The sequence below is a fragment of the Ptychodera flava genome, assembly GCF_041260155.1.
Source record: "Ptychodera flava strain L36383 chromosome 3 unlocalized genomic scaffold, AS_Pfla_20210202 Scaffold_27__1_contigs__length_13241970_pilon, whole genome shotgun sequence".
In the NCBI taxonomy this organism is placed as follows: Eukaryota; Metazoa; Hemichordata; class Enteropneusta; family Ptychoderidae; genus Ptychodera; species Ptychodera flava.
Window position 1 is genome coordinate 4,605,816 of NW_027248281.1, and position 17,220 is coordinate 4,623,035.

Here is a 17,220-nt window from a genome sequence, read left to right on the forward strand (position 1 = left end):
ACTAATTTATTATAGACTATAGTCTGCCTCGATTACATCAACACCCCCTAAAAAACTTTCAAGTAAAGGATGACATTCCTTCTTGTTAGAGAAACCTGGAAAAAACACTGCCAGTGACAGGGCTAATGAATATTGTTACTGTCAAATTTATCATTTAAACATAACGGCAATTTTGGAGGTTTGGACGGTGTATTTGGATGATTTTAAGCTCAGATGGAAAATTCAACTTGAAAATGAAGCATGTCATTTTAAAAATCCTGGAAAGCTTTTTTGAATCAAGTTACATTATTCTGATTCACAAGTGACAGTAATTCCACTTTGCCTAATGTAGTTTAATAGATTAATGGATTTCTCTAATCGCATTGACGGAACGGAAATTTGGGAATAATGAGGTATTAGATCAAAATAGGAGAACAGGAAAGGTGTGCAATATATGTCAATTTGATCAGATCATTCTTGAATCAGTAAAATTATTAATATTTTGGAATGAACAAAGAATAAGATGTACATGTAGGGAGACCTTTCACTGTGAATGTGCGAACCAAGCAGAAATTTGTTCAGGTATTAAACATGCTCAAACGCTATGCATTTGAAGAAAAAAATACAATACTCAGTAATTTTGGTCACAAACAATTTAGAAATGCAATTAATAATGATCATAGAAATATTTTCCATTAAATCAGCAAAATTTGGAAAGGAACAAAACATAATATCAAGTCATGACTTGAACAGTTTGAGTGAAGAGGGAACAAAGTGTAGTTTGGATAGGAAAACAGTTATTTCAATTATCAATACTAACTTCCAAATTCAAGATTAGTGATCATGTCGTCCAGATAACAATAAAAGAAAGTCAAAGAATAAATGCAATGTGTAGCTTACCGATTAGAATGAATATATGGAGACAACTTCGAAGAAGATCGATCGACATGATCTTTGCGGAGTGCACCGTGCGCTCGAGTCCATACACATGTCAAACGCATTCTGAACCAAAACATAGTTCCGCAAAACATGTGCGCTCGTGACCTTTGACACCCACGCTTTAATAAAGAGACAACATATCAGGTGTTGCGATGCAAATGGTCTTTTTTGGAATTTCCAAGACTACTTGAGAGCTGTGCTGTCGGTCAGAACCAGGCATTGGTGATTGTCAACCAAGTTAAGTTCAATCAATGTGAGTAGCCAAGTACATGGTGTTTATTCAAAGCAACAAATAAGTTTAGCAAAGTCATGACTAAGATTCTATCATCAGATTATAGTTGAAACAGTTGCAGCTTCTGCCCGATACTAGGCCTACTTGTTTGTTTTTTGTACAAAAATTCATACAGTTTTAAAATTTTTTGGGACAAGAGTAATGAAATGTGACAAAATGGTTCTAGTTTTGTTTAATTGTGACTGAAATTGCAACAATTGAATAACATCAAAATGTCATCAAATTTTCATTGAATTGTCCACAAACCTTCGGATCGGAAAAGAAGGGAATCAAAAAAATTTCAGGTGCCCCCTATAGGCAGACCAAAACTTTCAAGTCCCTCCTCTACTACCCCAAAATTTTTCGAATCCAGCCCCCCTCTCCAAACTGTTTTTAGTGAACGCAGCCTAAGCTTGATAATGTTGGTCACTTCTCATGCAGTATACTAACTTCCTGTATGAAGGAGTGAAACTTTCCTCACACAGTCAACACGTTTACAGGGTCACCTTGAAAACAATCATGAAATACAATAACCACACTCTGGAAGTGAACTAATAAACGTATACGCAGTGACAGTCATGAGCGTACAGGAAGATAAAACAGAGCTATTTGTGACATATTCCTACTCGTTAACTTAATTGATGAGCGATTATGAATTGCCTTTATTGGTTTTGTGTTTATAATTTAATTTAATTAGCTGATTACAATTGAAAGCAAAGAGTTGTGCGAAGGCCATGTTGGTGCTAGAAATTGCGTTAAAAATGTACAACTTCTAGTAAAATATTGTGTGACACCTCTGGAAGTTTACCAAAAACTCTGATCATCTTGTCAGTGGTGGAAAACAGGGTGAATACTTTTTTAAATTTCCAGTTTCACGTTTATGATTGTGTTTATTTATCGTACCTCCTTTTGTTTTGCTGTTTTCTCAGTAAGGCATGGCTGTAAGTTACGGACAAACATCAGTGGTTGAGAAGGTTAGAATTCTTAACACGATTGGAACTAATTTGGGATAATTGGATGGTGAAGTAATGTCGATTTCATCTACAAATGTTATCTCGTCTGCTTTTCTTTTCACGTTACACACTTGTTTTTACAAGTAATTTGTAATATTGCAACATTCAACTATAGGGCACCTGACATTTTTGAGAAATTTGAAAAATATAAAAATCCAATTAGTTCCAATCGTGTTGTCTGTGACTCGGCTTGCCGCGCCATGCAATATCTTTGATCACAAACCGGAACTGTAGTCCAGCAGATTTCGAAAGTTTGTATCTTAACACGTGTACTTGAGTGAAACAGACATTTAAGCTTTCCGCAACCGTTATGATTTAATAATTTTGGTTTCACTCACTGGTCATCACTTGTTTCAAGTCCACGTCTCCTGACCAAGGAATTTCTGCACCGCCCTGTCTCTGCCACATGCAATTACGCTATATTGTCAACAACCTATCTCTGAATAAATATCTTAGTGTCTCCTATTTCCTTCAACTGAATCTTCCTCTACTTCAAACGACAAGATGTTTCTCGTACTTGTTGATACTACCTGTATGTCCAATATTATTGTGGCTGGGACTGAATTGAAATCTGTTCTTTGGATTCATTTGTGAACAAAAACTGCAAGACTTTGCATTCAAGCATACGCTCCACAGGTTATTGTACGAATTCAAAATGTACTTATTTTAAAACCTTAAGCATACAAATAATGCAAATGCTATCAAAAGGTGAATTTATACTAGTTTTATGCTTGTAAGCTATGATCACATGCCAGTTAAGTGTTAGAATGGACTTTCCCCACCCACAAACAACACATCCCTCCAGTCTGCGATTTTCCTGCTCTCTGATAGAGAAAAAAAATTGACCGTCCACCTGCTAAGAAATCAACTCTCGAACAGCCTTTTTTGCAGGAGCAGCCTTGTTGGTCTCCCTAGAACCAACACAGTGACTGCAGCCACAGCTGAAGTAGAGATGATGCGACACTGTGACGTCGGCGATATCCCTCTTGGTTTGTATAAATCATTTCAATTAAATTAAACTAAATCATTAGGGACCAAGATAAAAATAGTTTTGTTTATTGTTGAATGAACTTGTGATGGCATAGCATTTGTGAATCTGTCATCTTACCTAGGCTTAAAACTCAATATTTAATTGAAACGGTAGACAACACTTAGCGGTTGCCAAGTATTTCATGAAGGTTTGAGTACATGTACTCCAGAACTATTGCATAAATCGTGTGAGTTGTAAGCGCACGTGTGGGAACAGTTATCTATATTTTAAGTCATACACATGATTCCATAACAGGCAGTTAAACACTGACATTTCAGCACTAAATAAACAATATCGAGCAAGAAACACGTAAATTGTTTAAGTTGACCAATTCACAAGGTTACTATCTTTTTAGCTAGCATCTTTTTTTGAAATTATCTAATTCTGTCAATTCCCCATCTCAAAATTTAAAATCTCCCATATATATATATATATATATATATATATATATATATATATATATATATATTATATATATATATATATATTATATATATATATATATATATATATATATAGGGTGATTACGATTGGAACTAATTTGAGAGAATCGGATCTTTAATTGTTCAAATTTCTCAAAAGTGTTAGATGCCATATAGCTGAAAGTTGCAATATTACAAATTGCAAAAAAAAAAGCAGATGAGTTTACATTTGCAGATTAAACAAACATTACTACACTATACAATTATCCAAAATTAGTTCCAATCGTGTTGTCTTTTAGCTATTTTGAAAAATCTGCTGATTCCGATGAAAGCCAAAAATGCTAAAAATTAAACTTTCCGCTCATTTGAGTTATTTTATAACACACCATTGATCAATTTGACAGTAACTATAATCTGATGTAGAGGTGGCAATAGTGTCACCTTTGTTTGTTCTTTGCTGTTCTTGTTGGCTGACAGTTGTAGTGAAGTGACTATGAGCTAACGACCACAACAAACAACACAGGCTGGAATGTCGCCATCTCAACATGGGATTTCAATCACATTGCACAGTTGGTGAGATTTCCCACAATTACCTTTGACCACTGTGTACTATGACTTTATAACACATTACCAGAGTTGGCATCATTTACGTGCAAAACAAGTATCATCAGTTGTCTATTAAGCAGAACATCAGTTTGCTGATCTGTTTGACGTTTTGTTCAATTAGTATTTGCCCAGTTACCATAACCGAAATTTGATGAAATTATAAATATTAAAGCTGCAAGCATGCAGTGTTGCCAGGTCAGTGCAAGGTTTCTCACTTTGGTTTCAGTATGAGGAACAAAAGCAAACCTTTAGTTCAGGTAGTTGCTGAGATACCTGATGGTAGGTCAAAGGTCAAATTTTGGTCGCATACAGGTCAATATACAAAACACCCCAAACTTGTAGTCCTCACCATTGTTGGGATAGAAGGTGAAAGGCCATCCCCAATTTTGAAAGAAATATGCAAAGTATAAATCATTATTCATTAAATACCAAACATATCGTTATCAGTTGCTGAGATACAAAAGTTGATCAAAGTTTATTCAAGGTCATAACACATTTTGGAGAAAAGATTCGTTCAGTACTGGCCAATTGCTCTTGTAGTGGCTGAGTGGTTAAAAGTAGCTGAAGATATCATTAAAACAATCTACGAAAAAAAGATGTAGGCTGGACAACATAAAAAAGAAACTAAACTTCTAGCCCCCGTAGTTGCTGAGATACATGAAAATGATTGGAACTAATTTGGGAGAACTGGATCTTTAATTGTTCAAATTTATCAAAAGTGTTAGGTGCCCTATAGCTGAAAGTTGCAATATCAAAAATTACCCATGTTTGTGTGTGTGTGTGTGCGTGAAACTTGATATTTTTGTTAATTAATGAATTCTGGTGTAGACTTACACTTGGTTCAAGTCTGTGAATTAAAATCAATGTTATGTAGTCAAGTAACTTCAACATTTTGTTTCCTGACCATGATGTTGTGGAGTTATTGCAAGATTCCAGGAGAAACGTATTGCCAATCACAGCAACTCCATGCATAGGTACATCTGTTAACTAGAGAGTTCACCTCTCACAAATATGGAAAATGTAGGTCTGTACTGCAGAATCTTAGTCAAAACATTTCATGTTAAAGGTAACATTAATCCACAGAAAATTGCCTAAATGAATTAATTACACACTGACTTGAACCAAGTCTAGATCATCCATCAATAATTAATACCCTATAGTACATACTGAGTTGTGTTGGAAAGGCAAAGACTTTAATAATTTAGGTAGATGAATAATAAACAATAAACTTGTATAAAATTCAAAAATGCTTTCAAAACTTTTGTCAGATGATGAGATATACTATACAATAAATTTCAACAATGAAAAATTTGAATAGTTTTAATGAGAGGCAAAATTTCTTGGTTTCTCAAACTGTTTTTTAGTATTTCTGAGCATAACCTTACAACACAACAGTAGCAAAATATGCAAACGTAAAAATGCAATTTTAATACAAGAATGTAACCTGAATGCAGTCCAGCACATCGTTGGCAACACAAAGCAGCCTGTATTTCATCTCAAAGGCAGATGTTTTAAGCATGGTACAAAGGCCAAACTCAGTAAACTGATTTTACTGCAGATTTCCTGTGAACCAAACCAGTGGTCAGACCGTTGAGGATATCAGTGTTGTGTAAAAATTATCAGCTGCAAACCAAACAAGGGGTTCTGAGAGTCTACCTGTTTACACTGCATGGATCCATATTTTCACCGACACTGTTGTCATGGCAGTTCAGAAGGTTTGATAACAGTATCTGATTGATATGTAACATGCCAAATGGGAATTGGAACAGAAAAACTATGTAAATCTCCTTTGATGGTCTAGGGGCAAAGTTCATACCTAATGGATTCCTTGATGGTCTAGGTCAAAGTTCATAGCTTATGTATAAACCGTGGTATAAATTTACCACAAATATTGTCTAATATACTGTGAAATAAATGCTTAATAACTTTTTGTGTGAAATCTGAGGAATTTCATTCTTCCAGACAATAAATCTTTTCATCAACCATTCAATGTTTGTTGGTATAATAAAAAAATATGTTCATTTTATAATAAATGACATCACAGCACTGACATGCAAGGTCAGTGAAACATTTTAGCTTGGACGTGAGTAAATTATCAACTCTTTTTTCAAAACATGCTAATTCCCTGAGAGTTTATAAAACTAAATGTCTAGTTACTCAGCTACGATCATTGATTAGAAACAAACACTAAAGAGTTTTCAAAAGGTATTCATTATGTAGTAACATAACAAGAAAACTAACTCTGCATCAAAACAGAAAACAGGAACTAAATGATAGCAGGGAGACAATCACAATATAGCCACCTCAAGTAGTTGCTGAATATTTTAGAATTTCTAAAATATTTTTCAAAAGCAGCAAAAGTTCTGTAAAATGAAATCCCTAGTCTTGTACCCTGTGGCATATTTGAGTTAAGGCACAGAGATTTGACACAAATCAAATCATCCTGGTATTTTCACCGCAGTGTATCTTGGATTGCCTTTTTGCAATACCAATAATGATGTAAAGAGATTATAATTTTGTCGTTTGAGTCACATGCATTAACTTTTCTGGAGCATTACAAATTCCTGTCATAATTGTCATTTAACCAGGATTCAAAAAATATTCTCCTTGAAATTAATTTCTTTTGCAAATTCTGTCTTCAATCAGGTTCTGATTTTACTTTGATTGAGCTAAGTGGTGCAATCATTTCGGATTCTCCTGAAGACTCTGTTGTCATGGTAACCTCTGTTTTGATGGATGTCTCAAAAGTCCCATCCTGGTTTAACGCTGATTTCACGGCTTGTTCAATCATGTCACATGACTTGGGAAATTCTTCATCTTTCTCATTTACAACGATGTTTTCACCTCCAACATTGACGACCACCCAATTATTATTCTGGATCTGTGGGTTTGGATTTACACGAAGGTCACCCAAATCTTTGTTATCTGTCCAGGCTTCAACTTTAATTTGATTTTGACCATCTAACCTGTCTTGACTGCTGCTTGGTGATGATGTTTGTATGATTTCATTCACTGCTTTGATTTGCACTGGTGTATTTGTTGATACAGTGGGCATAGCAGAACTTATACTCATTGCTTTGGGTGTCATGGTTGGGTGGACGGAGTCATTAAAGGGATTGCTTGTAGGTAGTGTAGCTGTTTGGATTTGATCAGACTCTGATGGGTCTAAGGCATACTCCATTGCAATCTTTTGCATAATGCTGTACATTTCTGTGGATTGTACTTCTATATTCTTTAAAACAGTGTCAGCAGAGCTGTCTGTAGCAATAAGTTGCATGGCTGTGTTGGATGACTGAGTACTTGTATGGCTGGTCATTGCCTGTGGCTGTTGGCTGGTGTTCAAGACTGTTGGTGTATTGCAAGTCATTGTGTTGGGCTGAACAGTAGCATTGAAAGTGCATGGCATGTGTGTACTGGCTGTCATCGTGTTGGTCAGCATGCTAGTACTGGTCAGTTTCTGTGTTGAACCATTCACTGAATTGCATTCCATGGCTGTGATGGAGGACTCTGTGTCTTGGCTCCTCTGCACCATGTTGGATGATTGTGTGTATGTCTTCAGCGTCACTGTGTTGGGTTGCACAGCTTGGTATGATGGTTGTGAGTATGTACTGCCAGTTACTGTGTTAGGTGTTATGCTGAATGGGGTTGTGAGTGTAGTGTTGGTCACTGCATTGGTGTTCAAAACTCTTTCATTTGCATAATTGACAACGCTGCATTGTGTCCTTGTATTTGATGATTGTGTGCATGTACCGGTAATGTTGGTCATTCTTGTAGGCTGCATAATGCTGTTATTTGTATTGGATTGCGTGAGAATGTTCAAAGAGTTTGAATGTGTACTGCTGGGTGTTGTATTGGGTTGCATGGGTGTGATCAATGAGTTTGAATGTATACTGCTGGGTGTTGTATTGGGTTGCATGGGTGTGATCAATGAGTTTGAATGTATACTGCTGGGTGTTGTATTGGGTTGCATGGGTGTGATCAATGAGTTTGAATGTATACTGCTGGGTGTTGTATTGGGTTGCATGGGTGTGATCAATAAGTTTGAATGTGTACTGGTGGATATTGCGTTAGGTTGCATGGGTGTGATCAATGAGTTTGAATGTATACTGCTGGGTGTTGTATTGGGTTGCATGGGTGTGTTCAATAAGTTTGAATGTATACTGGTGGATGTTGTATTGGGTTGCATGGGTGTGATCAATGAGTTTGAATGTATACTGCTGGTTGTTGTATTGGGTTGCATGGGTGTGATCAATAAGTTTGAATGTGTACTGGTGGATGTTGCATTAGGTTGCATGGGTGTGATCAATAAGTTTGAATGTGTACTGGTGGATATTGCGTTAGGTTGCATGGGTGTGATCAATGAGTTTGAATGTATACTGCTGGGTGTTGTATTGGGTTGCATGGGTGTGATCAATAAGTTTGAATGTGTACTGCTGGGTGTTGTATTGGGTTGCATGGGTGTGTTCAATAAGTTTGAATGTATACTGGTGGATGTTGTATTGGGTTGCATGGGTGTGATCAATGAGTTTGAATGTATACTGCTGGGTGTTGTATTGGGTTGCATAAGGGGTGATCAATGAGTTTGAATGTATACTGCTGGGTGTTGTATTGGGTTGCATGGGTGTGATCAATGAAGTTTGAATGTGTACTGCTGGGTGTTGTTGGGTTGCATGGGTGTGATCAATAAGTTTGAAAGTGTACTGGTGGATATTGCGTTAGGTTGCATGGGTGTGATCAATGAGTTTGAATGTATACTGCTGGGTGTTGTATTGGGTTGCATGGGTGTGTTCAATAAGTTTGAATGTATACTGGTGGATGTTGTATTGGGTTGCATGGGTGTGATCAATGAGTTTGAATGTATACTGCTGGGTGTTGTATTGGGTTGCATGGGTGTGATCAATAAGTTTGAATGTGTACTGGTGGATGTTGCATTAGGTTGCATGGGTGTGATCAATAAGTTTGAATGTGTACTGGTGGATATTGCGTTAGGTTGCATGGGTGTGATCAATGAGTTTGAATGTATACTGCTGGGTGTTGTATTGGGTTGCATGGGTGTGATCAATAAGTTTGAATGTGTACTGCTGGGTGTTGTATTGGGTTGCATGGGTGTGTTCAATAAGTTTGAATGTATACTGGTGGATGTTGTATTGGGTTGCATGGGTGTGATCAATGAGTTTGAATGTATACTGCTGGGTGTTGTATTGGGTTGCATGGGTGTGTTCAATAAGTTTGAATGTATACTGGTGGATGTTGTATTGGGTTGCATGGGTGTGATCAATGAGTTTGAATGTATACTGCTGGGTGTTGTATTGGGTTGCATGGGTGTGATCAATAAGTTTGAATGTATACTGCTGGGTGTTGTATGGGGTTGCATGGGTGTGTTCAATAAGTTTGAATGTATACTGCTGGGTGTTGTATTGGGTTGCATGGGTGTGATCAATAAGTTTGAATGTGTACTGCTGGGTGTTCTATTGGGTTGCATGGGTGTGATCAATAAGTTTGAATGTATACTGCTGGGTGTTGTATTGGGTTGCATGGGTGTGATCAATAAGTTTGAATGTATACTGCTGGGTGTTGTATTGGGTTGCATGGGTGTGATCAATAAGTTTGAATGTGTACTGTTGGGTGTTGTGTTAGGTTGCATGGGTGTGATCAACGAGCTTGAATGTGTACTGCTCGGTGTTGTATTGGGTTGCATGCCAGTGTTTAGGACAATGTAACTACCAGTGTTCATGGTACTGGATTGCACAGCTGTGTTTGATGAATGTGTGTATATCACACTGTCTGTAACACTGAGTTGCAATGCAGTATTGGATGTGTGTGCAAGTCTGGTAATTGAACTTGATGGAATGCCAGTGTTCAAAACTGTTGGTGCTGTGTTACTCACTACGATTGGTTGTACAACTGCATTCATGTTCACATTTGCATTAGCCACAGGTATTTGAAGACTTGGAGTGCAAACATTTCCTAACTGCGGCGTTTGTACGGCTGTATTGACAGGCTGGTTGAGAACAAGGTTATTACATTGTGATACTTGGCCTGTCATGGCTGCAATAACCTGTGACAATGGCACTAACACAGGGGCTGGATTTCCTGCACTGGAAGTCTGAATCAACTGATTTGTAATTCCTGATGGTATAGCTTGGCTAAAAACATTCAATGTGGGATTGATCTGAATAACCTGGAATGGTCCATTGGCACCCTGGAATGCCATCGGATTGACAGTTGTCTTCATTCCAGTGACAACATTCTGGACAGCCATCGGTGCTGTCAACTGTATGGTTTGACCAGACACCGTGGGTCAATGCATCTCATTCCTGTATTTCCCAGATGAGAGCTGGTCTTTGGAGAAATCTTTGGCATCACTTTGTTTGTTGTTTTTGCTGTCTCCATGGTAGTATTTGGAGAGAGCTGTACATCACTGGCAGTGGACTTTCTCAGACTATGAGTTGTCATAATAGGAGTCATGGTGGATACTACTGTTGTTGTTTTCACAATGTTCATTGGTTGATGGATTGCACTTGATGAAACACTATTGCTCATTGGTGGATCCACTATACTTGTAGAAACACTACATGCATAATCTGATGATGTCACTGGTAGCCCTGCACAAGTATCTTTCCGTGCATCAACTTCATTTTTCTGCATTATAGACCGTACATGTATCCGTTCCGCAAGAAGTTTTCTACAGCGCTGTCGTACATTGTCCATTATTGGATGGACTGCACCTGTTGTTACACCATCTTTCATTGGTTGATGGATTGCACTTGATGAAACACTATTGCTCATTGGTGGATTCACAGTACCTGTGACAACACTACATGCAGAATCTGATGCTGTCACTGGTAAGGCTGCACAAGCACCTTTCCGTGCATCAACTTCATTTTTCTGACTTACAGACTGTACATGTATCCGTTGAACAGGAAATTTCCTAAAGTGAAGTTGTACATTGCCTATTGTTGGATGGACTGTTGTTACACCATCTTTCACTGCAAGATGGATTGCACTCACTGAATCATTTTTGTTATCTGAAGGGTGAATCCAACTTGATGAAACATCATTGTTCATTGCTGAATGGATTACATCATTTGAAACACTGTTGTTCATTTGTGGTTTGACTGTACTTGTTGAAACACTACAAGCAGAATCTGAAGATTTCACTGATAATGTTGAATCAATACCTTTTAATGAATCAATGTCCTCTTTCCAGCTTTCAGGCTGTTTCTGCAAAGCAAGCAGTTTTCTCAGGCGTTGTTGTACTTGTTTTGCACCCTGCTCAGCAAATTTCAAACGAGGGAGAGATGGAGACAGATTGGAATTCGGAATTGAAGTTTGGTTTGAATTTTCACAACTTGGTGGATCAAATGAATCTAGTTTACATATATTTGGAGATGACTTGTCAATGAAACTCTCAGCCTTTGGTGACTCTTCTACTGCACATGTGACTGTGTTTGGTAGTGATGTTTCTCTACAGGATAAGGGATTCATCGATGGCTGAGAGATGGTTGCTGTCTTGGTAGATGCACATGTCAATACATTCACAGCACACGGTGTATCACTCACATTATTATCTTCCCTGCATATGACCATGTCTGTGCATTTATTGGATACTGACACTGTGTTTGAGTCGGTAACTGTAATCGCCATTGATGTGTTGGTGCTCAGAGTTTTCACAATGCTAGTGTCAATGATTGCGGATGCCATATGATGAGCGTGGTCGACAGTGATAGGAGTTACTGGGCTTTGGTAAGTCATCATCTTTGCATTAGTGCTATTGTTAAGTCCTGCAGTAGTTTTAGATCCACTCATGATGATATTGTAACTGGTACTTGCTGATGTGGTCATCAAATTTGCTGCAGTTGTGGGTGTATTCACAATATTAGGAGATGTGCATGTACATGTAGTGACTATTGCATGGCACGGCATGGATTGACTTTGTATTCCGGTTGGTACTTCTGGTACAATTGATTGCCCACTACTTTTACTACTTTGATCATTTGGACATTGGTTGAAGGTGACAGGTTTCCTGAAGATTGGTTTTGGACGGAGACTGTTGTCCCGAGTGTTTGTACTGGAGCTAGAACATTTCTTTGATGCATGTATTGCAATTTGTTTATTGGAAGGACCATGGCAGTGTTAACCAAGGAATTGCTACATGTAGTCATGGATACTGCTGCTGTACCGTTGACCGATGAAACTGCATCTTGTCCTGCGGATATCATTGATCTCATCATGGGGAACTGCAGTATTGCTGGCTTGCTTGCAGCAGGTAACGGTACAGTATTTGTCAGATTGCACTGGCTTGGCAGTGCATTGCCAGTTGACATGTACATTGGTTTTGTAAATTGTACACATTTGCTATCGTGCTTTGAGTCTGTGGTGATGAAACCATTGTTAGTGTTCTGGAGTTATCCAGGGTGTCTGACAGACGCGTAATTGCTTCTTCATGCAGTCTTCTCTTGAAAGGTCTTTGCAAATATGGGGGGACTTTCCTCTTTCGATTTGTACTTGTGAAAACTGCCTCATTTTGCAATGCTGACACTGGCACACGTTGGCAGAATTGTCTTGTACTTTAAAAGGACCTGATTGATTTGTTGTCTAGTATCGTATGGTTCCTGATGACTTTGATCTTTTCCACTTTGCAAATTATCACAGTTCACAGGATTATGACCAGCAATATGGTCTGTAGTGTTAGCATTCACAGCTATATCCTTTCTGCCTTCCATTGATGTGTCATCCATTTTGTTTAGTCTATTGTCATTCGCACACTGGGAGTCACTTCCAATGACTGTTTTGTCTAACTCTGCATTCTTGTACAAACTACCTGTATGTTCATTGACTGAGTCCAAATCATGTGTGAAGATGCATCTTTCTTAAAGCTATTTCTTGCCTGAGTCCAACTCATTTGATGGAAATTTGTTTTTCCCACAGCTGTGTTTGTCTGAGTTTCCTGTTTGTCAAGTGGGGAAACTTTCATCATGTGTTTAATTGACACACTATTGTCATTGATTTCAAGAGTTTCACCACACTGATCATGATGACTAAGTTGTCTCTCAACTTCATTCCCACAATGCTGTTTTCCTGTTGCATCTGGAGAGATGATAACAACATCTGGATCTGTAGGCATGCTGGTTTCTTCATGTCTGTAACTGACTTCCATTGGCATTATTGACATGTCTCCAAAGTCAGTAAACCAATATACATGTAGCGATGCCAGCACTGTACACGTTTCGCACTTCACATGAATATCTCTCCAATCAAATCAGTCAGACAACCATTGTTTTCCACATCATTTTTGGACCGACAAATATCTGTGAAAGAAAAACACAGCAGAATAAATTACAAACGTTAAAAATAAGCTGTTTAAGGTAGAATGCACCTTGAGGACAGATATCAGGATTTTCAACTTTCACTGTAACAATTCTTTTCTGATATACCACTTGTGGGGGTTCATTTTAAAGCTCTTGGTGTAAAAAGACTTTTCACAAGCTTAGTTTTTCAAATTTGAAATTTATTTTTTCCAATATAGTTAACACAGGATGGTGGCCATTTTGAATTTTAAAATCTTGGTAAATCCAGGGTTATTTGTTTCTCTTGTACAAAACTTTACATGGTGAACCCCTATTTTACTCTTGATTTAGAAAGAGAATGGTTGAAAAATTAATGAAGGAAAGTCTGCGCAAAAGTTTAAGTCTTTCATTTAGAGGCGCATACTACCTTAAGCAATTTGCAACTTGTTATCTAAACTGACTCCTTGTGAATTCCAAATTCTGATGAAGATAAACTAAAATATAAACACTTAAATAATAAATAAATGTAATACAGACTAATTTGTTAAAGCTGTAAATCTGTATCTCAACTCATCCTTTACTGTCTATTTATTATTTAATTTGTTTATTATTTATTTATTTACCCTTTTAACAACCAGATTCACTCAAGTGATTACCAGTTACGGTAATAGTTTTCAGGTCTCACAAAAGCATCATGATTACAGAAGAAATATTGAAAACTGAGGATTGCCCAGTGCCTTGCCGTGTTTTTTCTATCAGCAGATTTGCTAATGACTTCATACTCGAAATATATTAAAGCCCCATTACCTGTACATTTTTGTTTTTTTGATGAGATGGTGTGAAATCAAATGTATCTTATGTATGAATGCTTACCGTAGTGAGGCCTCTCAATGTTTTCAAACATTGGTGATAATTGCATCACTTGGATTTTAACAATTAATTAATTTTCAGTTGAAACTCAAATACAACTGTTGCAAATACATGTGTAAGCATCTGAGTTTAATTGACCAAATCCATCACCAATTACTAAAATACTTGTACAGTTAGAGTTATATGTGTACTTCAATTCAATTTACTTGGATTTTAATATCCATTTGATGGTGTTCAGTTTGAACATGCTTTCATCTGAAATATACCATACCACACTCTCTGTCAGTGTGTGTTGAGTAATAAAAGATTGATTGATTGATTGTAGTGATATTTTCAAAGACAGTACGGCTTGATAATGGGAATCTAAACATCTCTCAAAGGACTGGATTCTATTTATTTGTTTATGTAATATTTAAAAAAGATACAGCATGTAGGCTTTACAAAAATTGATCAATGCCTTTTGGACATTACTACACTTCACAAGGTGCAAAATTACTTCTTTTGTAGTCTCAAGAGGGCGCTGTTCAGAAATGAGATTGATATTGCAAAGAACATGTCAGTGAGATTGTATATGGAATAAATTGTGACAAAATGCATTATTGATGTTTATACTGTACTTTGTTGAAATTTACTCTACGTAGGATTAGTCTTCTGATTCATGGCATATATCTCACTATCACATTTCATGATTTATCTGCCCGCACAGAGATATAAATGTAGCAACCAGAGAGGAAATACAACTCAACGTGGTCATTCAATTTTTATCCTTGTAGAGTTTAATGGTCAAAAGGTCAATACCAAGTATGGACAAAGAAAATAACCTTCATTATAAGAAACTAAGTATTCTAATCAAAGTTGACCTTTATCAAGATAACAGAGCCACTCGGGTACATGTTGATGTATAGACAGCTATTTTTGTGAACTCTATGCAAACCAGTTACCACCAAGGTGTTTGAAGGGTTGGAGAGCTATGCAATGATCACTTAGATTATCACTTAGATTATTAACTCCTAATTGACTGAGCACCAAGAAATATCACTTTGTGTTTCTCATTGTGCATTATTAAAACCAAACTCTCACTCTACCTACATACATGTAGTAAGTGCTGACTACTGAGGGGGCTCTATCATGAATTCATGGACCATTTGCTTCCAATTTTTCTGATTTGTTATCCAAACTCGACCAATATCAGTGGTGCATACATTTGAGATCTGCCCCTAGTAGAACCTTTTCCTCAGTGTGGCAGCAAAGTTGTTTCATTGCATGCATTAAAAACTGAGTCAAACAATGAGAAGCAGTACATGTATGAGTTTACACAATATACTCTGCTCCACTGGTGTTGAGGGTATGCAACAACAAAACTTGTTATTCATGTAATAACAACACTTCACAGCTAATCATGTCCTGAAAAAAGTCTAGCCTTAACAACTTTCTATTTATTCAAGCCATACATGAACGTTTATGAATGAACCTTTGTCTCCATGCAACAGTCATTCCAGATTACCATGACAGGTATTGTTATGCAACAGATCACATATATCTACTAGACTTTACATGTTATTGTTAGTACCAGTAAAATAACTCTACTGCCATTACTGGTGTAATAATTTCAATTATTCATAATGCATTATACACTCTCTACAGTGAATATGACAAGTGTAATTTGCATTTTAGTATTTTCACTGCCAGACAGATTGCAAAATCATTTCAGTGCTTCTCTATTATTTACCAACAATCATGGTCACTCTAAATACAGATGCTTTCAACATGCCTGACTGGTTGTCTGGAGATTCAGTGTTTTTAACATGAATTTCAAATGTGTCAAGTTAAGGTTCACTATCACTCGTCTTGCTGATTTAATGATAGGAGATTGTTCTTTATGGATAGCTATCTCAGACACACTTTGCATATAAACCTTTATTTTAAATCAATGGAAATAATGTTCATGATGTTGACCCTTATCCTGCCAAGTTTACATGTCAATTGCTACTGTAAAAGTTCAACTTGGTTGTAACTACAGGCATAGCATATCCACTTTGTTGTTTGAACATTTAAAGGTCACTGAAAATGGAAATAATGTAAACATGACTTTTACTGACTCAACCCACTGCAACATACTATTGTCAAGCACCTGTCACAAGATGGTCAATACCGGTAGCTCTGTGACATAATTTCAAACTGGCTGAAAAGGTGTGGGAAGGGTCAAAGAGCATAGAGAAACACAGACACACACAACATATGTGTACATGTAGGTTATATTTGAATCGGTCAAAAGGCCTATAATATTAAGTAATAAAATTGCAAAAAATCTTGAAGTACATGTATAGAGGTTGAACCACACACAAAAATAGAAACAATTTGCGACTCAGTGATGACAAGCGTGAACTTACAACACAGAGCTAAGTGCCTAATATTATCGTCTAGGATTTTCAGAGATATCGGCAAGTATCATAGCAGAGGAGACTAGTTGCAAAATTGTTGCTCTACAGTGAGGCAATCGGTTATTTTTTGTTTTTGCGACCTCGCTCACCAGTAGAACAAATTTTATCTCTTTTTTATAAATCTTACATTGAAAGCGTTATCTCATTTTCATTCATTTGTTGGTATCAAAATCTGTCTGTTAAAAACAAACCTTCACTTGATAGAATTGTTTCACTTAGCTCAAAACTAATTGGTATGCCCCAGAGAAGTCTTTCTACGTTTCATAATCAGCAAGTACTCAGGAAAGCCCGCTCAATTCTTTTTGTCTAGTGATCACCTTTTATCAGCAGAGTTCGACACACTTCCCTCTGGTCGGCGT

The 17,220-nt window shown here is 37.1% G+C and overlaps 2 protein-coding genes across 2 annotated transcripts; both read right to left on the reverse strand.

Annotated features, from left to right (window-relative positions):
• Positions 1 to 8,887: 8,887 nt before the first annotated feature.
• Positions 8,888 to 10,522, reverse strand: LOC139126190 (uncharacterized). The gene has a single exon (XM_070692237.1). It carries the CDS (start codon positions 10,520 to 10,522, stop codon positions 8,888 to 8,890), a length of 1,635 nt encoding a protein of 544 aa, XP_070548338.1.
• Positions 10,523 to 10,530: 8 nt separating this feature from the next.
• Positions 10,531 to 13,426, reverse strand: LOC139126191 (platelet binding protein GspB-like). The gene is made up of 3 exons (XM_070692239.1): positions 13,258 to 13,426; positions 12,443 to 12,634; positions 10,531 to 12,113 (listed from the first exon to the last, which is right to left on the reverse strand). Exons 1-3 carry the CDS (start codon positions 13,424 to 13,426, stop codon positions 10,531 to 10,533), a joined length of 1,944 nt encoding a protein of 647 aa, XP_070548340.1.
• Positions 13,427 to 17,220: the final 3,794 nt, after the last annotated feature.